Below are 23016 nucleotides of genomic sequence, written 5' to 3'. Positions count from 1 at the left end.
TTTGCGTATTTAACTATGTCTGGCATGGTGTGATCTGTAGACCGCTGTGCTTTTCCAGCTTCACTAAGGAATGGCAAATATCTGCCTGATGCAAATATGGGTTACTGTGTCACAGAGCACTTTACAGCAGATTGTCTCTCACACACACACACACACACACACACACAGTATCAATTATAAAGATTGCTGCTATGAACATAAACATATTGTTGTTTCAATCACTTCTAAACGACTAATAATTTCATAATTATGAAAAGCTTGTGCAGTGTTTTAGCCTTCAAAGCCATGCGTCTGTTACTGATACTGTACTCCACTCCAGCACAAGTTGACATTAAACTCCCAGAGGAGAGTTACACAAAAGTTAGTATTGGTAGTAGAAAGCAGGTAGCTTGCACAGGTGTTCCAGTAGCTTACAGGAGAACGCAGTTTTATGCAGGACAGGTGTGTATCAAACCAAAATACAATGTTTTGACCACAAATACATTACTAAGGCGTGGAACAATGTTTGCTTGATGTTGAGACTGGATGCAACTCGGGAAAGAAAGCATGCTCAGTCTACAATTTTCAGAGAAACAGAAATGCTAGCAGGAAAAGAATGCAGACAGACAAGAGAAAAATTTTTTGGTAAAACTTCACAGTGACCAGTGTTTCCGTAACTTCCCTAATGTGTGTTTCCATTTACACTGAAACCTTAAAAGATACGAAGTAACACTAAGTATCAGAGGGGAAAGGCATAAATCAGCGCCATCCATTTTAAGCCACAATGACATCTGCAAGCAAAATTGTCAACATGTTAATTTTCATACATTTTTGATTGCTGAAGGAGAGAAGATTAAAATACCGGACAGGGAAGAAGAGTGTAAGCAGACGCCATTCTGGCTGTGTGTGTTTGTAGCTTCCTGCCAGGGTGTGTGTGTGTGACTAAAGCCAGACTTGATATCAGGGACAGAGTGAGTGAGAGAGAGCGAGAGGAGGAAAAAGGAAGCAGATGCTCATGTGTTGGCACAAAAATTAAATGTCCGCTCGGTCAGTTGCTCTTTCTCTCTTTCTCACACACGCTCACAAAATAGTTCCAGTATTGTCTCAGTGATTAAAAAAAAAAAAAATACTCCACTGACCAACAGTAACGTGGACCTCAAGTCCTTGGATTGAATGATTATCGACAAACAAAGCAACACAAAATTGATAGGGTTGAGGTGAGAGACTAGAGAGATAGTGTGGAAGTGATAAACCAGCAATAAAAATGCTCAGTGATGAAAAGGTACAAATAAACATCAACGAGAAAAATTAAAAATCTTTTCAGACAAAGGGCAATGCAGAAAGAGGCGTGGCTTCAATTAAAAAAGGAGGAGAGCAGGTCAGGCAAGAGAAAATTCATAGTTTTATCTACGTATCTATAAAACATTAAAATGTGTGTTGTGTGCTGTACAACATGAGCAGTACAACACCATAACAACAACAACCAGAGGCAGGGATTAGTATGAGGCAACAAACATACAACATCTCGACAACAACACCAACACACATTTTGCTACATTTGAAGGAAACAGTTCACCTGTAGTAAGCGATATATGTCTTAACAGGCCATACTTTAGCTGGCGGAAACTTCTGGTACCTTACAAGAGGCAAAGAGAAGTGTTGCCCTGTCTGTGTTGACATTCTGTCAGTGTCTAACTTAGAGGCAATGTTCAGTTTTTCTATTTCTAATCAATGTGTTAAAATGGGTCAGTGTATCTATAAAGAAGTAACCTACTTATAAAGGGCACTCCTTTATTCTTAAAATATTTTTAGTACAACACTGCTCTTTTGTGCTTGTGGTGTGCACTATAAAAAAAAAGAAGAAGATAAAATTAGCAATGTAGACGTCACTGTTGCTAAGTGCTTATTGTCGTGCTTTTTCTGCACTTCGGGTTTTCAAGTGATGGAGGAGTTCTACAGGTGACACACACTTGTGTTCATGAAAAGCCACACCCAGAAATTTCCAAGTCCATTCAGTCTATCTGGTCCTTATTTTCCAACTTTGCCAAAACTTAAAGGGAGCCAAATTAACATTGCTGAAATGCAACTGAGACAGTGAGAAGAAAAGAAAGGAAAGATAAATTTGAAATTGCAAATCGCATGTGTAAAAGTAAAAATTTGCAGATACTGGGGGGGAAAAAAAACAAAAAAAACAACACAACAACCGAAGCAGCATTAATGCAGGTGATCTTTTCTTGAGCAAATGTTTCCATCAGCAGTTCTCACTTCAAACATCCCAAAATACTTAAGGGGTTTGTGCGTGTGATGAAAGAAAAACACTTACATGAGCTTATGGTTGATCAAAAGATAAAAAAAAAAAAAAAAACTAAGTTCATTTTCAAAAAGAAACGAGAAACACAACCAAATAAAGATGTAGATGTGTGATAGTGAAAGTAGCGAGACAAGGAATACAAGAGGTAGGGCGTCCTTGTAGCGATTTAGAGATTTACAGGCTTGTCTTTCTGCGTGCGTCTGTGTGTGTGTGTGTGTGTGTGTGTGTGTGTGTGAAGAGAGTAATTGAGCCTCCCTTCATCCAATATTTACCCATCAAACCAGAGCAATCATGGGAATTATGTTTACCGGGAACGAAGTGTCTTTCTTCCTCTTTTTTTTCCCTTTCCTACTTTCCTCATTCCTCACCCCATTCTCTCTCTCCTGGCAACTAGACATCATAGTGAGATCCAAGCCAGGACTAAATGACACACACAAACACGTGTATGCTCACACACACACGCGCGCGCGCGCATGCATACACACACATTGGGGATACAGGCCCATCTGTATTGATGATGGCCTAATTTAGATCTCTTTATTGGACTGATTTATGATGGCCAGAAAAATCTGGGCATCTGGACCCCAAGTGTGTGTGTTGTCCAGCTGAACCGATACCCAAACCGGACACACAATATCCTCCCTTGTTCATGTCAGTCTTTCTGCTTGTGTTTCTGTACCTCTGTGAATCAGCAGTGTCTTCTCTTCATTGTGGTCTTGTTTCAGTAATTTGACGCCTCACTCTGCTGCAACGATGAGGCACTCCGTCCTGAAACATTTTAAAAACACACCAATCATCATGCTGCATCACAAAGGCCAGAAACTTTCTGAATCAAGGTCACTGCATCTCGTCCCACTGAGGGTGTTGGTTTTTGACTTTGAGGTGTTGACTGCAGCCAACACACATATGAAATGGAGTTTGATTAAGGGTAATATTCAGTCACAGGACAGATTTCATAGCCGCTCCACTCCCTCTGGGTGATTAGTTTATGCTCCCCTCCAGAATGAATGTGAAAAAGAAGTTTAAATTTGAACTTCATCACCAAGTAAAGAGGTCAAAGATTTTCAATGAGGAAAAAAGAAAATATAAAAAAATTTCCTGGGGGGCATTAAAAGACTGGATTTCTTTTTTTTTTTTTTCAAGATAAGAGCAAACGTGAACAAAGAAGGGATGTAATCCAAGAGGGAGAGGACACCTCAAAGGCACATTCATCTTCAAGATCAAGCTCAGGTTTCAAATTTTATTTGTCCCAGTGGCCAGTTTCACAGCAGCTATTAAAAACAGCAGCTTGACTTTGGGATTTTCTTTATTTTATTTCAGCGATAAAACTATGAGTTTTCTCCTTTTAAAATCCAAAATATTTAGACACCTGCTGAAGTTTAATGGTTAAGAGTTTCCATTTTTTGTTTTGGTAAAAACAAAAATGTATGTTCATTAAACTAAAGTCTTATTTTTGTAGTTCTGACCATCATAGTTGTCTCTGCTGATAAAATATTTCTCACCAGATTAGGTGCTGAATCACTGAAAAAAAGAAGGAAGGCAAGAAGCATAAGTATTTAATCAAAATAATATAAAATAAATCATCACTACTATTTTTCAAGAACTACATTTGGAATAAAACCCAGCTTGTACAACTTTGCAGGAATTTACCCTTGTTGAAATGAACATACTGAGATTCCACCTGAAATGTTTCAACTCTAATTTGTGTGGCATGTGAGAGCGTGTGTGTGTGTGCACACGTACAGTAGTGTCTACACTAAGACAGTGACAGAGGGCTTCATTGAAATAACTGTGTTCTCAAGGGGCCAGCTAAAGGAAAGAGAGGGTAGGTGAGGGTAGACAGAGTATATGAGAGTCCAGGGAATCATTTAGGGGGTGTGTGTGTGTGTGTGTGTGTGTGGAGGGTGATTCATCCGTTCTGGTGGCGGCTAACCACGTGTGTGTGTGTGTGTGTGTGTGTGTGTGTGTGTGTGTGGAGGGTGATTCATCCGTTCTGGTGGCGGCTAACCTTGGCATGTCCTGCCACGCGTGACGGGGGTTACACCCAAATGGCACTCCGCTGTCCTCTGCGTGTGTGTGCGAGTGTGAATTTGTTATGGTGTATAAGAGTACGTACTCTGGAAGAGTCAGCATCGTCTTTGTGTTTATATGTGCATCTGTATGCAGGACAAGAGACCAAGAAGAAGAAAAAAAAAAAGGGAGACAGGAGAGAGGAGGGGCCACGGAGCCTCGTCAGGTTGTTTGGTGTCTTTGTATGATCTTGCCCCCAGGAGATAGGGCAGAAAGAGGAGTTTAAAGCAAGTGTGTGCCATTGTTTTGCTGTCAAACACTGCTATTAGCACATACGCAGCACTACAATCCATGCACGCAGACACACACACATATATATAGGCATACACACATATATATAGGCATATATTTATGCCTGCGCGTGGAAAGAATAACTGGAACCACTGAGACCCTTTCCTTCTCTGTCCCCCTCCACACACTGTTCACCTGCCACTGTCAAGGACCAAGTCTGTCATCTGTCATTATATTTGCGGGGATATGTGCATACAAGGAACTCAAGGAACTTACAACAAATACACACACAGCTGGGGGCTGTTAAGAAAGAGGAAGTGCATTTAGAGGAAGTTCAAAGAAGAACTTGGGACAAAAATAAAAATATACGAGGAGAAAGTGATTGAAGGCATGTTCCTCTTTATTTGAACCAATCAAATTCACTTTCTGTTTACTCCCCCCCCGGTCTCCTTTAGGTTCCTGATCGATTTCTAGAAGTGGCCCAGGTGACTCTGCGCGAGTTTTTCAATGCCATTGTGGCTGGCAAAGACGCAGACCCATCCTGGAAGAAGGCCATCTACAAGGTGATCTGCAAACTTGACAGTGAGGTTCCTGAGGTCTTCAAATCCCCCAACTGTCTACAAGAGCTCCTCCATGACTGACTAGGGTGAGAGTGGAAGCACGGGAAGCAGGACAAACCTCCAAGAAGGCGCACAGTTAGACTAGGCTGAGGTCTTCAGTGAAATGAAGGAGTTTGGAGTTCGTAACGTGATGCAGAGACTTTAAGATATTCAACCTGGAGGCTTCTGGAGAAGTGTGTTTGTGGTTGTTTTTGGTCAGCCCATCTTTTAAAAACACAATTGCCCTCAAAATGTTTTCTAGAGAAAAAAATATTCCTCCCAAATGAGGTCAAGGGCAGAAACTCGTCAAATTAACAAATTGTGTTATGACTTTTTTAAATTAAAAAGCAAAACTGAGAAAATTGAACATCCTTGCACTTACGTAAAAGATCCTCCTTGCCAAAAACCCAGTCTCCTCTTTCTCCTCCACCTTATCCCAGCTCGCTCTTCATCTTCCTTCATGAAGGAGGAGGATTTTGGACCATCAAGATTCAGGATCAGAAGCAAACTAAAAAGAAAGATGATAATGTATAAAAAAAAAATCTTTTTATTGTGGATGTTTTTAAGTTACATGGACATTTTTGAAAAACAGTGATGTTTCTGTATTTTTTCTCCTTTGTATCAGCTTATAGCCTTTTGGTCACTTACAGATACACAGGCACATGCAGCCACAAACACACACTTGCACACGCACAAAAACACAAATATACACACACACAGAAAAGCACAGTAGCAATCCCAATCCCAGACAACCTGGGCAAAAAAACAAAAAACACAAAAACAAACTTAGTTGTTGTTTATTTCCCTTCATTTCCCTCCTCTTTTACTCCTTCCTCTTCTTACTGTACTGAGACTTACTGGGTGTTTGTCTTGACTGTGTGGCTCTCCCTGCCCCTCCCTCGCTGCCCCTTTTGGCTCGTGTTGCATTTACGCACACCAGAGCACTGATGAAAAAAATTCTTACATGTGTCTCTCTTGCCAATCATGAGATACTGGATTACGGAGAGGTTCATTGTCCTCAACCATAGTTTGAGTCAGCGTGACATTTACTGCACTGATTAATTCAATCATAGGCCCGAACCAACAGTGAATATTTGAGGCAGGCACTCTCACGCCGAGCACTTCTGGTCAACGGCTTTGTTTCAGACCTGTACCTGGCACTTGAAACATGTAACAAGCATGAAATACCTCGCAAAGGTTTCTTGACTGAAACAAAGTAAATGTATTGGTTTTGAAGTAATGCTTTATCTCCTTCAAACCTGCCTGCTTACTAGATATTCAAAAACACTTTCTGCATCATGAAGAGCCTTTGAATTTCCTCATTTAGATCTCTGACCAAAATATGCACTGGAGTTTTTACAGAGAAAAAAAAGGAAAGAAAGAAAACACGTCAGTGCTCCCTGCTGGGTATTTTTTTATTTATTTATTTTTTTTTTGTTTTTACTTTTTAGCAAATAAATGAACCCCTGTCTAAATCATAAGCTAATGCCAGCCTCAACCATTCGTGGTCTATCTATAACATTTCCAAAATTGAAATCATTTAGCACTGATGTACGATAGTAGATAAATGCCTTGGACATGAGAGGTTCTGTACAAATATTGATATCATGTGTTGTGTTTAATTTTATTTCTGGTAGATGTGTCATTTGTACATCACATTTCACAGAATCACATTTATGTCTTCTTCCCCCCCCACTTTGTTTTTCAAGCTATGTGGACTCATGCCATCAGTTCTGTAAAAGTGCTTGCTTCAGTTCATTGCAGTTTGACCTGAACCTTTTTCTTTTTACATTCAGAAAAGCACGTTCATCTTTTAAACCTTCAAGCTGTAAGTCAGTGTGAGGAACAAGCCACAGGATGGACGTGCTGTCTTAAATTTCTCTCTGCTCTGGTCAACCAAGGGGGGCAGCTACACCAGCCAGGTCATGTGTGAAGTGTTTAAGGTTTTAACAGCAAAAAAAAAAAAAAAAAAAATATGTGCAACAAAATGCTGATATTTGTAGCTTGTATAGATGTAATAATTACTCTGATCACTCTGATACTGTTATTATTTATAATTGAAATAATTATTCCTATTAATGTTATTCCGATGATGATTATTATTATTAATGCTTGCTACAGATTTGACCAGTGGTTTACTCATTGTTTATCCATCCCACTGCAACATGAAATAAATTATTCTTTGAAAAAAAAAACAAAAAAAAACAAGAGGAGGCGAAGGGGATGTTTGTTAGTGTTTGATTGTACTTTTCTCTGTACTATTCACCCTCAGCGGAGGTGCAGGGGCTGTTGACCATTTGCATGTGCCTGCCCACACACACCAAGTCACCATCAACCCAAGCAGTAACTAGGCAACATGATGGCCAATTTAACTCTGTCCATGCCCTCCCTCCCTCCCTGGATTCTGTATAGGGGACATGTGATCCCTTGTTGTTGCTGATGAATTGAAAAGAGGAGCACTGTGCGATTATTGTCAGCACAAAAGCCTCAAAAAGCTGCTGACGCTTAGATTAGCTAGTACAAAGACACAGACACACATACACACATAAAAAGACATAGGTGCAAACACACTCATACACACACAAAGGCACGGGGACGAGGCCTGTCTGCCCTCATTGCCCTACTGTCCCTCTCACTCCTCCATCCCTTCCCTGTTCATCCTCTCAGTCCTCCATCACTGATATTACTCTCTCCACATCCCCCTTTTACCTCTTTGCTGCTGTCCTCATTTGCTTTTATTTATTCAACCCCTCTCTCACAACACTTACCTAACACACACACGCAAGCAACACGCAGTCAAACACTGACCGGCATCACACAATGCCAACCACCATCACCAGCATGGGATAAAGTGTGACTCTCTTTATTCTCTTCTTATTCTCCGTCTCTCTGTTTCTAACACACACACACACACACAAAATATGACAAACCCCCCCCTCCACACACACACACACACAAAAAAAGAAAGAAGAAGAAAAAAAAAGGTGGCTTTGGAGCATGGTTGCAAGTTTTGTGGTGCTGAAGTTTAAATAAAATCCCAACAATGATGCGGCAACATTAGCACTTCAAAATGCAACTACTGCCAGAAGAACAATGGTGATAACAGCGTATCATCCAATAAAACTATGGCTTATGTAATAATTCAGCTTCTAATGAGACTTTTTTTCCCTCAAGTCCGTCTAGTCAACTGAGAATCAAACAAAGGGAGAAAGAAAAAACTGGTACAGGAAGTCACCCTTCATTTTTCAATGTACGATTTAGGTTTAGAAATTTAGTTCAACATTTGGAGACTTGCACGATCTAAATGTTTACACCTGTGAATCCAGGCCACATTTCCAAATTTTATTTCAGTGATCCACGTAGATCTGGTGTTTTGTTTCGTATCAGCTGGAGAAATAATTAACCCAACCAGTGTTGCTTTGTTGGTGCAACAGTGAAGTGCAACACTTTTCTCATGCCAGAGCCAGAAAAACAGCAATGATGGTGCCAAGGAGGAATAAAAGAATCAAGTCACTAAGTTAACAAGCAAAACTCTTATAACCATCGCAGGTTTTAGATTAATGTGAAATCCTTGTCTTTTCGGTTCCTATTGCATCCATGTTGGCAACATCAGGATGTAGTGTTCATGTCACTTTACTGACAAAACTCACAAAAAAGAAATAAACCAACAAACACGAATGCAGCCATATTAGATATTTGTCTCAACAGATACAGAACTTTAAATACTTTCAAACTACAGCAAGGACAATGAATTAATGTGGTCTTGGGAAGTTGTTTAATCAGGGTTTTTAATGTTGTGCACAGCACAGATGGATAATAAAGACACATAAAAAACAGTTGCAGATTTCAGTATTAAGAAGGAAATACAGATATGCAGACGGGGAGGGGAAAGCAGTATTTCATGCATTATCTTACACTGCCAAGGCTTTTCATTAGAACAGGAGGGCTGAACAGGAGGTGGGGTCACTCTTTGCTCTATATGATCACACACACACACAGGCCGTCTGCTTGTGAAAGCACATCTGAGCAGCGCAACAATAAAACAGCTGTGTTTGTGTTGGCCAGCTGATTGTTTCATTCTCAATCACCCCGTCATACGCACAAACACAGTTACACAGACACAAATACACTTACTGTCCGCAGAGATGGCATGACAGCAATACATCCTGGGTAATAGCTGCTGTTATTATGGAGTAGGGAGAGAGTTTATTATGGTGAAAATAACTTTTCAACATAGTTTTATTAGCTTTGACTGTCTTCTCTGTATCAACTGCTGCAACTGTGAACTGTGATGTGCCTATGAGGCAGAAAGGAAGAGATTGTTCTGTTTTTATTCCCATCCACTGTCATATTGTTGGAGGGATGCAATGGCCTGCAACACACATCACATGCTCTTAGCGATTCACGACGATTTCAGCAACGGGAACAGCCACAAAAACCAAAGATTTCACAGTAACAGCTTTTTTTTGTTTGTTTGTTTGTTTTCTATCATGGGATACATTTCATTGCACAAATCAGCAAAAATTACCTCATATGATAGATTCCAAAAATCTATTTCACTTGATCTATTTATGCTTTGGATCTGTCTTGTGTTTTTCCCTGGACTTTACTCATTTTTGCTACAGGATGCAGCAGGATAGTAAAAGTTTCAGGTTCATCAGTAGCACATAAGGCGTTTGAACAAATGTTGACTCAACAGTGGAGTCCTTGTGGCAGCCTTTCAGTGTGTAGCGTGATAAACCAGAGGGTCTGATGAGAGCATTGACAAATATATCATCTTTGCATCTGTGGAACTTCATCAATGACTGTCTGTAAAAAATATTTTGTTGCAAAGTTTAGTAGGCCAAGTGTTTATTTGCATACACTGTTTAATCAGCACAATTGCACACCATTAATTCGGCCATCATTCTTTCATTTTATGCTCATTTGAGTTTTCATGCAGCTTGTATAGGACTTGGGAGTCCATCTGACCTCACAACAAGCAGTTAGAAAACTAAATTCAGCTATAATTAGTACTCATTATAACACATGAACTTTAAGACATCATTCAAACAAAAGACTGATTGAATTGGGTCATCACTCGCTGCAACAATCAGTGTTAGCTTGTTGAACAGACTTTAATCAGTCAGCGCTGCATGTTCACTTGCATTGGTTCTTTAAGATGGCACCCAGGTGAATCAAGCTAATTGTTGTTTGGAACAGCTGCCCCAGCAGCGTTTCCATTTCCTCCTCCCAACACACACTGCACATCTTTGCTTCCCCATCAGTTTTTGTATCAATTTTGTTCCACTGCAATCTATCCATCCTTTACCTCTTTTTGCATTTCATTGATTCACTTATCTGTTATGTAATAATTCTTCCATCCAGATATTCATCTAAGCATCATCAGTGCCGCGTTCATCAAAAAAATACCCTTCCTTTTGTCAAAAAGTTACAGATAAACATTTTGTAATCTACTATCTATTGATCCATCCTCTATTTTCAACTCTTCATCCATCATTTCTCCTTCTCTTCACCGCCTTCTTCTTTTCACCCCCCACTAACTGAAGCCCCAACCCCCCTCCTTCATTCCTCCCTCCATCCCTCCTTCCATCAGCGGTCTGTTCGCTAATCAAACACCATCTGTCCTTCCATCCCCAACCTGTCAGGAACAGCTGCCAGCCGCTCTCTTAACAACACTTTTAACAACCCTGCCACATCTTCCACGGCCCGCCACCCGCGGGCGGACGTCTGCGATCAGGGCCACCACCTCCTTCACAGGAGCACCCGAACACAGAAGACACGTGTGTGATGAGTTGCACATAGAACATTGCAGGTGTAGCCCATGAGAGCGACGTTAAAGCATCAGCATCAGCAGAAAAAACATAGGTAAGAATGGAAAGGAAGTAAGAAAACAACAACCAAAAATAAGAAAATGAGGAGGTTGTTATCAAAAACTAAATAAATAAATAAAGAGTTGAAAAAAGTATATACAAACTCGATCTGACCTCTTGCTGAACCTAAGTAGCACAGTTATCAACCAGAAAATAAAATTATTCCAGAGAAAGAGGAATAACGAGCTAGCAGAAAATATAAATGGAGAGATAAAACAAAGGCGAGATGGCACACGGTAAACAAGTCGAAGTCTAAATAGTAATCAAGGGAAGAATCAGCCGCCTGCTCAAAAAAAGGGTTTGGAGCTAATGGTGGGAAGTAAAAGCTCCCAATACACATACACACACCAACACACAGATAGTATTGTACAATCATCACACGCATAATCATGTCAAGAATACAATCACTTCAAACTTATTCAAACATAATAGTTTTCTCGAACATAATACAATCATCCTTCACACATACATATCACAAACAATCACTTCCCAATATTATCTCAGTCACTCACTCACTCACTCACTCGCACGCACACACACACACGCTCACACACGCTCACACACGCTCACACACGCTCACACACGCTCACACACGCTCACACACGCTCACACCGCACTGCTGTTGTCGTGAACATGCCAAGACATTTTCAAGTGTTATATCCTAAGGAACTTCCCCAACCAATCATTGGCACATAGGCCAGATGTTCACTTGTGCTTGAATGCAATGTTCTCCTGGCACACATGCACATGCACACACACACACACACACACACTAGTATCTTTGTCTTTCTTTCTCCCTTTACGCATATGAGCCTTTGATATGAGACCGAAATGCCAAGACTGCACTTTTTCATCACACAAAGGGGAAGAAAAAGGGGTGAGAAGGGGAGAAAGAAATAAAGGAGGCCATGAAACGATAGAAGAGAAGACCATAGAAACACAGGACAAAAATTCAATTATAAAGGTATGGCTGCAACACAGGAGTCAAAGGGAAAGGGGGACAACTGTATTGACAGGTGGGGCGACAGATATTCAACTTAGATTTTGATGCTCCCACTTTTCTATCTAGTGTGTTAACTGAATTTCAGTGAATTGAACCAACATAAGTTCAGTGTGGACAACAGGGAAATTTCCAGTGGGCTGCTTTTCAGATTTATGTGCTTCTTTCTCTCTTACTGTTTTAATTTAATAAAACAAAAGCAGAAAAAGCAGAGAACAGATTCAAAGCATCTCAATTGTCTTTTCCTTCAAAGAGTAACAGCACTTAATTTATTGAAAATGACCTTTCGAGGACAAATCATCTTTTGCTGAACTTACTGAACTTGTTAAGCAAAGTTTAAATAATCAAATATAACGCCAAGGAAAAGAAAATGGTTAAAAATGGCTGGCAATTTCAAACATTTTGACAGATTTTAGTGGTTATTTGACATGAATAAAGTTTGGCCGCTGCTGCATTTGCTATAAAATCAAAGCTTTTACGCTTTTCTGAGTCGAAGGGTGGGATTTTTTCTGCCACGTATTATCAGACATCCTGACAGCAGGAACTGGACACCCTGTGATGGTAAAACTCAACCAGCAGAGAGAGGACACTTCTGGGGTGGGAATCAATTCAGGCTCACACAGCGCAAATAAGGGGGGCTCTCACACACACACATTCATACATGCTAAAAGATGTACACGCTTTGAGCATTTGCTCAGATACACACGCGGTTGAGGGAGTGTGCCAACCACGTGTCTCATGTCCAATAAGGACATTAAGTCTGTCAATAAGAGCCTTTCAAGAATACCAGGGGTGCATCTGACACACAGATACTAACAAGATGAGCGATACACCTTCATTTGCACACAGACAGAAATATGCAAACACAAGAACCAGCTTCCTCCTCACACTTTGTCCTTTAACCAGACAAAAATGGAGAGAAGCCTGGGGCTGCTCCATTTTAATCCACATCCAGCCACCCCTCCTGACACCCTACCTGACTTACATTTTTCAGTTTCCTCTCTTTTGTGTCCCACCCACATGCCCTGCCTTCTGATTTTGTCTGCAGCTTCTTTCCCCTGTGAAAAAAATATCCAGGAAAGTGCCATGGATCATTCTCCTTTTTTTTATTTGTTGTAAGTTTTTATTGCACATACGTAAATTCTTGGAAGGATTTTTTTTTTTACTATCATCCTGATTCATGAATGAAATAATTCATTTATTCGTTTTTTTTTTTTTTTACAATCAAATATAATGACTTATTTTATCGTTTTTGTTTTTTTTTTGTTTGTTTTTTTTTTTTTTGTTTTTTTTTACAAAGGCAAACAATCATCTACATGGGCATCATCCTAGTTGACTGCTCCATTTCATCCTATCCAAAAAGAACAGCAAACTCTGGCCTTGGACATAATGACTATCTCTGAATATCAAGCTCACTGAAGTGTCGCTGAGCAAGCCATCGAATCCAGTTCAGGGCTACTTTTCTATGAGGGTCCTGACAAAAACAAACACTTATGGACAAAAAAAAAAAAAAACATCACCACAGCGGTAGAGTTTAGTGGGATGAGAATGATAAAAATCACAATGGATAAAAAATTCATGTTAAAAAAAGAAAAGAAAAAAGGGTTTGTTTGGAACAGGGGCCGGGTTAAGTGGATATTTACCCTCATTGACTGAGTTTTTTGAGCAATGTCAGAAAAATCTGGAGGTCATCCATCATTTTGACAGAGTGGAGGAGAGTTACAACATCAGGTTGTGTAGTATTGTTTTTGTGCAGACAGAAGCTCAGGCTTTATTATGGAGAAATGGAAAGGAAACTTAGTGGACCACTAACGTTGGATGTTGTATATGGCTACAGCCTCTCTCAATATCAGTGGACACTTCAATTAAAATGATAGGTAGCCACAGATTCTTACAAAATCTGTTACTACCAAAATGATGGGCAACAAAAAAAGGCAAACAAATTCTGGACTAAATATTCATCATTGCTACAGCACACAAAGTGAGTAAACAAAGCAAGAGGCGAAACAGCCAATGAACAGCAACTATGATGGAAATTATAATGAAGTAAAAGGAGCATGCAAGGGACAAATAGCCAATATTCAGTCACCTTAAATAGGAAGCCCAATTTAAAATTTCTAATCTGAAACTGTTGACTTGAGCTGCGCAATTGCAGTTTGCAGCATGCCACCTGAAGACATATGGTGGGCTACAATGAATCTATTTCTAGATCTGTGTCAGTAGTTAGATAATCACAGCGGCAGCATCAGTTTCCAAGGTGAAGTCTTGAATAGCTTGTTTCGCCCAAACAATAGTCTTATAGTTTCGGCAGCTGCAGCAACACTGTTGTCTTTTCTGACAACCTACATAACCAACACTAAATATTCAACCTAGTTTTTACAAAATTCATTCATTCATCTTCTACTGCTTATCTGTTCCCAGGTCACGGGGGTTGCTGGAGCCAATCCAGGCTCACATTGGGTGAAGGCGGGGTACAGTCACCAGTTCATCACAGGTTTTTACAAAATGACATTTGAACATACTGATCTAGTCAGAATGCAACAGTAAGCTTGTGTTTTATCATCTCAAAGTCTTATTTCTGAGAGGATTTCTGATTCCTGTCAGATGTAAAATGGAAACACTAAACCAGAGGACACTGACAGTACATGGGCCGAAGCCAAGCGCAAATGTCATCTACTCTTCATTTTATATCTCTGCATGCTGTTATTTTATCTGAATGCAACCTTGAGCGGAGAGGAAATCTCTATTTGTGGATAAAATATGCATGTGACTGGAGACAAACACTTGAGGGGTGTAGCAGGTGTGTGCGTTTGTGTGTGTTTAAATGTTCACTTAAGATCAGTGTCTGTGTAGTCCTATTGTTAAAACCCTTGAATGGGCGAAGGAATTTCATTTATCAAGAAATAAATATGGCTCCTCAAAGAGCCCTCTCCAAATATGCACAAACTATAAATGACTAAAGGAGAAAATGTCCTGCCCTGCCAGCAACTGCTTATAAGTTCACAGGAGAGGAGAGAGAGAGAGAGAGAGAGAGAGAGAGAGAGGTTACACTTGGAAGAAAAAAAAAGAACGTTACATGATTAACAAAGCAAAGGCTTGAAATTGAGGAAAACAGAAAAAGAGGAGATAAAGAAATAGAGGGATATCTATGTATGAACCAGTAATGAAAGAGAAGGGACGGAGGGGAAGAATCTCGGTCCTCCTGTGCTCGTCTGTCCACACACAGACAGACTACAAATAAGCCTGTGTGTCTGCTTTGAACACGCAGTGGTCAAGGTTCATTGGCAGGTCAGCCGGTTGACTGGGTGAGCAGAACATGGAAAATAAAACACACACACAGACACACAAATGCTCAGAGACAAAGACACTTGTGGACAGCTGTCAATTGGCAACTAAGCAGGTCTGATGTGAAATGGGCTGAAGGAGAACAGCAAAGAGTTTTATTGGGGTTAAAACAAGGTTAAGCTCTCAGGTTGGCATGTGCCATGGTACATCACAATGAAACACGCCAGGAATCTTATGTGTTGATATGATACACAAACATCCTCCAACACCAATTCTTTTTACAGTTACTGCCCACATTACGGGACACAGAGGAATTCCCAGTCTGTAACACAACAAACTGCAAACTGAAGGCTTCAACAATGGAGAGTAGAAAGTAATGAGGTAAGCAAAGGGGGTAATTATGGCAAAGTGAAAATTAGGGCTGCAATGAAGAAATACTTTCATAATAAACTGATCAGATGATTATTTTCTTCATTTACAGATTTGGTGAAATCCCAGAAAACAATGATATATCTGATCATGAGAAAAATATGCTTATCTCGTCTGCTCACACTTTCAGTATCACTGCTAGAGGAAAGGAAATAATTAAAAGTACAAAACATCTAGCCCAAAGCTTTTGCAGTGAAACCTGTGAAACCCATTCTTTAGCCTGATGAGGAGATGAGGAGATTTTGGCTGAAATATTTACCTTATTACACAGGAACCTAACGGACGGGCAACGAAACAGACAGTTTTTGTTTGTCTTTTACTAATAGAAATTTTCTAGATTTTTTTTTTTTCCCATCAAATCCAGCACTTTGGATCTCTTTTCTGTCACTTTGCAGTAAACTTGCAATAGTTATTCAGCAAAACAAAGATGTTCACCATCTTAGACTTGAAAACTTTTGTCCACAGCTGTATGTAAAAATACGGCAGGACGCAGTGCTCCATGTTATCATGTAATGCTCTTTTACTGCCCCCTGTCTTTTTTTGGCAGACCACATGAGATGGAGAGAGTACAGCAATGTCAGGAGTCAAATAGTGAGACAAAGAATCTCAGTGTTTGTGGAGGATAATAGAGACAAATGTTTTGAAATATTGAGAGATGTTTGGAAAATTACATTGCTGTGGCTTTTAGAATCGCCACAGATTATCAAAGCAGACCCGTGGAGTGAGTTGTGAGAGCACATGCCATGTAAACACAGCATCCTTAGTTTGACTCCAGCTAGGGACCTTTGCTGCATGTCAATCCCCCCTCAATACAGTGGACAATCTAAATGATGTATTTTCCAAATACACATGATTTCATACAGACTTCATGTGCAACCCTGAGCAGCGGTGCAAAGATGTGGTGGCCATACTGGCAGACAGATTAGAGTTCCGACAGGCTCAAGACCAATAGTCAAATATAAAGTCCGTCACTGCACTCAAAGTAAGAACACATGAGAGGAATTACAAAAAAAATAATAAATATAATCTGAGTTTAAGTATTTGGCGACCTGAGGGCATAATCTCCCCAAAGACCACTCAGTCTTCCTCTGCTAATCCCACTCTTCTTCATCCTAACCCCCCTCTATCTTCAGACCACAAGCTGATCTTCCACACGAATGCAGTCAAAAGCACGCACCCAACACAATAACACGCACACATTTCCATCTCTGAAGTTAAAAAAACATTAAACAGGACAATAAGGTTTCATTTATCCTTCTTTGTAATGTTTTTTTCTGCTTTTGTAATTCTCTGTCTTGTCCTGGAGTCCAGGAATATTCATCATTTACGTAAAAAAAACGGTTGACTCTTGCTCATGTCTTTCCCTAAAAAAGAGGCTAAATTCACATCTCTCAACATTTACCACTGAAAGATGTCAGAAAAGTTAGGGCTCTCTTTATACATTAAGATGAGCCAGGAACAATAAATAACGTACACGACTCCAAGGAATGTGGACACAAGTCTCTCAAAAATTAAGATTAACCCTAACCTAAGGCCACAAGTCCTTAAAACTGTAACTCTAATTTTCACTTACAAAGACACTGGCAGCTCTGTTGAGAGCCTTCATATAGCCACTTAAAATTAGACAAGTAACATTTGAATTTGAGTCTGGTCACCAAATAAAAGATGAGGAAAACTGCAGTATACTGAAGATAAAGTACGCAAACGTTTGATGGCATACACACATACGCAGACAGTCGAAGCACCTGTTGTAAAGTCACTCTGCTCTTCAGATGGTTGAAGGAGGAGCACAGTAACAGTAAATGACAAACAATATGGCTGCAAGTGCCTTCTTTATGGGAGCCTAAATTGAGTGGACACAGGTCCGGGTTAAGCCTGGCTGAGTTTTACCGGGGGAAGGTTTTAAGGGGACATGCTGAGATGATGTTCAGTGATTGAATGTGGTACCGTCACCCCTCCAGCCCCACCCCACCCTCTTGTCATTATAACACAGTTTCTCCTTAAGAACTAAATCTACTTATGATTGTTTTTAGATTTCTTTTTCATATATTCCTTATCATTTTCTTTAATTCAAAATGACAATCTGGACGTCGTAATCCATCACGGACTTAACGATTTCCCCATACACTCTGCTGCCCCTCCCAGAGCAAAAATAATCATAATGATTTAGGACTTCGTACTTGACTCAAGGGGGATAGAAAAGAAAGACAGATGAAACAGAACGAAAAGATAGACAAGACAAAGAGTGAAAGAAAAATGAGATGGATAAAATCATGTGGGAGAAGAGCAAATATGATGTAACAACAAGTGACACGATGGAATAGAAAGGAACGGAGCAGAACAAAGTCTCTTATTAATCAAGACAAGAAATGAAAGAGGGTTGTAATATTCACAAATGGTGCTCAAGCTGTGTCCCCACCACAACATCCTCTCCCCCACCACTTCTCTTTTTCCTTGATAGTATTAGAAAAATGAAAACAAATTCTTTAGATTAGAAAGATTGGAAAAATTGAATTACAGCGGTTGTGCAGGGCCGAGTGGATAAGACGGAGCCAAATCTTCATCTCTGACAGGCAGAGTGGTGGGGATGGGTGGGCGAAAATGATGAAAAATGAAATGGGGTGTATCTACAGGGTGGAGCAAAAAGGAGGGCAGGAGGGAGATAAGAAGCTGGGGTCATCACCTGTGTGGTTCGGCCTGCTTTTCTTTCAATCCCAAATCCAACAATCAGCTTAAGCTTTGACCAGACTGTACAACACAGAGAGAAACAGAGTACATTTGGCATATCTAAAGTCAATGATGCCATTTTCCTTGCATCAGGTGTAGAATCAGTGCCGAACAGAATCGAATCTTGAAAGTATTTTTAAAAAGGTTCTTGGAATGAAGCTAAAAAAGTTGGCTGTGTTCAGCTGCAAAAGAACAGTAAGAGAAGTCATACATTACACACCCCTGAGGATTATCAATAATGTTATCCATTTTCAGTAAGACAAGGAACTGAAGTGGAAATCAACTTCTTCAGTCCCCTGAAGAACTCAAGGTAAAATTAATTAAACATGGCTGTACTTTATCTGGGGCAGCACGGCTTGCAGAGTGGCTGGCGCTGTTGCCTCACAACAAGAAGGTCGCGGTTTCCTTCCACCGTCCAAAGACATGCATGTCGAGCTTAATTGTTGACTCTACCCGTAAGTGTGAGTGTGAGTGGTTGTTGGTCTCTGTCTGTCTCTGTGTGTTGGCCCTGTGATGGACTGGTGACCTGTCCACAGTGTACCTCCACCTCACCCAGTGTGAGCTGGGATTGGCTTCAGCACTCCCCCATGACCCGGAAATGGATCAATGGTCGAAAATGAATGAATGATTGGTCTTCATCTTTATTGGACAATATACTTCATGGCTTTTATAGTTTCAGAAGAACTTCTGTTTGCTATCGAGGATGAGAAGAACTCATTGCATACAGTATGTCCTGTGGCTTTAATCCTGTTTCCAAAACAACAGGCCCATCTAGGGGTCAAACAGGCTAATGCACGAGATGCAGGTCTGGACAACATGATCTCCTTTCAGGTAAATGGACAAGCTGCATTATATGTTGTGGCATTCAGGAAGCACGAGCTAAATTCTTCATTGGAGACTATATTAAATGCAGCGTTTTTGTTACAATTAAAAGGTGAGGATTTAAGAAACTTTGGAGGAGCAGGGCAGCTGCAGTTTTCCAGCTCTCTGCAAAACTGAAAATCATGCATACAAATATTACAACGCCTGTATGTTAAAACGCAAGAGTAACACTTTATGAAGCCATATTTAATATTATTATTGATGAGGGTATTTGCTCTTCTTTGCATCATTTATATATGCAGTTCCTAATAGTATCCACCAGGTGGCCCCACAGACCAGTCCCTATTTCACTGAGCAGCTCCTTTGCAGTGTCAGCTGAGCCCAGTATCAATTAATCATTGAATAACAGTTACTGTGTTACTTTTTGATGTAATTAGACATGTTAGAGTAATCTGAGAGTGACACTATCATAACAATAACTTCACATTTTCAGCCATTCAGTCAACTGACAGATCTCACCATCATACCTTCTGTGATTTTGTATTTTGGTGCTACCGTATTCTGGAGGTAATACGATTAGATCGATGAACCACCAGGGGCCCTCAGTGGTCCGTGATGATCTCTCAGTAGATGCCTGACAACTATTCAGTCTGCTTGCTCACAATCAGCTGTTAGCGGATGCAGAAGCTATTTCTGCGCTTTGTCACGCAATCCCAGCAGCTATGTTCAGTGTATGTGTGGAAAGCCACAGTGACACTATCCAAGAGGCGGTATTTGCGAAACCATTGAGCAGCTGATTAATGGCTTTTGACTCATGAGGATTATTGAGTGACAGGAGCATGAAGGAAATAATGTAGCACTCAATTACGTATGAGAGCAAAAACAACAAGATTATTACTATTTAAAGATATTTTTTGTATAAATTTCATATCTTTTTCATGCATATAAATCAAAGAATTCAAGCATTCAAAATGACAAGGGGAGAGAGACAAAAGAGAATATAAAACATTAAGAGAAATAACAGGGGCTTGGGGATAGGAAAGGGACAGAAAGGAAAAGCTCAATCCTCCTTCAAAAAGACAGATCGACAGGCTGCTGCCGTGTAGCTCCACTGGTTGATCTAATGCTGTCAAAATCACCAGTGTAAGTGGTTTCTGTCCCACTGGGATCAGTGACACAGAGACCTGCACTGACAGATTCTGCTGTGAGAGGCTTAATCCACAATACAGGGCTCCAGAGGCCACATGAGCAGAGATTGGATGAATCAGTTTACAACACAGGAGGAAAGGGAGAAAATGTTATCCACTAGGTAGCTCAAATTCTCTTTGAATGGATGCTTTTTTTGGTGGATTTGAACAACCTCCCAAGCACTTTTGCTTCAGCACATCTACTGAAAAAGATTTCCAGCTGGCGTCCTTCCTGATTAATTACAGTTTGCTTTGCAATGAGAGCTTAAATGATTCCTCCCCTGCAGAGTGTGCAAATGTAAACCTGGATTAATGGGTCATTGGGAATGTACCATTTTCTATTGTGCAAAATGAATTCTGCTTTCCTTCTTCCCTTCTCATTGCGTGTGTGTGTGTATGAGACAAACAGAGAAAAAGACAAATACAGCCTGATTCATGTGAAGATGCAGCTATATAATGAATTGTAATATGGCACAACTTGGAAAAAATGATTATCATCATCATCTAATTAAAAAATCTAATCTGCATATCAAAGCATTGATGATCAACTGTACTCTCTTGCTTTCGGGATGTATAAAATTTCTCATGTATGTGGACCAAGATGAGCAGAAGGTAAAATAGTCATTCATAGTCATAGTGAATACGTGTCAGATGATGGATGACATGTCAGTGGTGTGTCTGTACTATAGCATTGCGGCACCCAAGTGGACAGATCATAAATCCAGATGGTGCAGCAGAACGTTTGCCACGACAAGTTTAGATGCTGTTAACAGTCATTAATTAAATGACACTAGGCTGCTAAGATGAACACTTGTTGTCAGTCCACAGTCATGGAAATTAGACGTGTGATGTTCAGCCCATTTATCTAGAAACCTAGTAAATTAAAATAGCAAACCTGTGCTTCTCACTCTGAAAAAACTTTAACTTTTGGATTGTTGGTCAGAAAAAACAAGCAAATGCATCTAATTGTGGGCTTGGAGAAAGTGTAAAATTTTTGGATCATTCATAGAACCAAAAATTATCATCTGAACTGTTGATCCTTTTCATGATATCAATACTGTCCATGGAAGCTAAATGAGTAATGTGTACATAAACATCCTCAAACCTATGATATACTCTGGACTGTTACATTAATCCTTCATAAACATAGGAAAGTGATTTAAATCCTGCAAAATTCGACAGTTTTAAGACTGTTTCCATCTCAAAAATAAATGAACTAAATACTGTATATTCAGTATGTCCCCCAGGCTAAATTTACATTTCCTGTGCCTGCACTGCTCCTTTAAAATGACTGAAACTGAGCTTTTAAAACTACAGATTCTTTTCACCTATTAGCACCTCTGAGGTCACACATACACACACGCACACACTTTGTATTTCCCTCACGTTTCCCTAGTCACTAGTGAGTTTTAGAGAGTGTGAGAAAGAGACGAGTGAGAGGCTGTGTGTGTGTGTGTGTGTGTGTGGTGGGGGGGTCTAACCAACTGTGGTCTGTGGGAGCTTGCATAACACGATTAGACTGCAGGAATCTGAAAAAGAAGTCCTATTGTTCACAACCATGTGAGGGAGCGAGAGAGAGAGAGATTGTTGTTCAAGACCATGTGACACAGGGTCAGAGCTCAAACACACAAGAATGACAACGTTAAACCTGGAGTTGGATGAAGATAGTAGGACATCATATTCTCCTCTTCATAATTAATGAACTAACCCAACCAATATTTCTCTCTGAGAGAATATTATAGATATTATGATAATATAAGCGGCCAAAATTATCCTGCACTTATGACAGATCTCAAACTTAATCTAAACCAAAGCTATGGCACAAGGCAGGCCATTATCCAGCCTAAGAAATGTTCAGTATTACAACTTCCATATTTCTGTGCTACTTCACAATGAAGTGTCATTTAACATATTCATTACTATCATCATAATAACAGAGGTGGCATTACTGGGAGCCAGAAAGCAGCCTTATTACCAGTTAGACTAATCTTTAATTTGAACGTGAGTTTGATTAAGATATCCATCACGTCCCGCTGATTTTTTCTTCACTTTCTAAAGCATCTGAAAGGCCCACCTGCAGCTTAAGTTGAGCCTGTTCAAATCTTGAATGAGCCTGAAAGTTGCTATGAGAACACTTCAGATTCTAACATCCTACATGGTGTGTTTAAGCCTCTAATCTGTACAGCAACCTTTTCTGACTATATCCTAAAGCTGTGCAAGTCTAAGTGTGCATATGAGTGTGTAGCCTTGGGTGAGGGCAGCAGAATCAGCCCTCATGTCTATTAATAATTAAACTTTAATGGTCAATATAGCCTAAGAGGCTGAGCACTATGCAGGATACACCAGAGACTTCACACAGCAATGCAGCTAGATGGATGAAAAGGGGTCACACACAGAGAAAGGGACAATGAGAGGGGTGTCACAAACAGTTGTGAAGGTAAAGTAAGGAAGGATGAACAGGAACAACATGATGTACATGTTAAGAACCTCTTTTACAACACTG

The 23016-nt window shown here is 40.1% G+C and overlaps 1 protein-coding gene across 2 annotated transcripts in view; it reads left to right on the top strand.

Annotated features, from left to right (window-relative positions):
* The window catches only part of LOC115056553 (prospero homeobox protein 1-like), a 29959-nt gene extending 22751 nt beyond the window's left edge, over window positions 1–7208 (top strand). For both annotated transcript variants that reach the window (XM_029523083.1, XM_029523091.1), the window contains exon 7: window positions 5047–7208. In XM_029523083.1, coding sequence (XP_029378943.1) covers window positions 5047–5232 — 186 coding nt within the window. In that variant the 3' untranslated portion in view covers window positions 5233–7208. The remainder of the gene's footprint in view (window positions 1–5046) is intronic.
* Window positions 7209–23016: the final 15808 nt, after the last annotated feature.

This window comes from Echeneis naucrates, chromosome 2, assembly GCF_900963305.1.
Source record: "Echeneis naucrates chromosome 2, fEcheNa1.1, whole genome shotgun sequence".
In the NCBI taxonomy this organism is placed as follows: domain Eukaryota; kingdom Metazoa; phylum Chordata; class Actinopteri; order Carangiformes; family Echeneidae; genus Echeneis; species Echeneis naucrates.
This window is presented reverse-complemented; position numbering and strand designations above follow the sequence as displayed.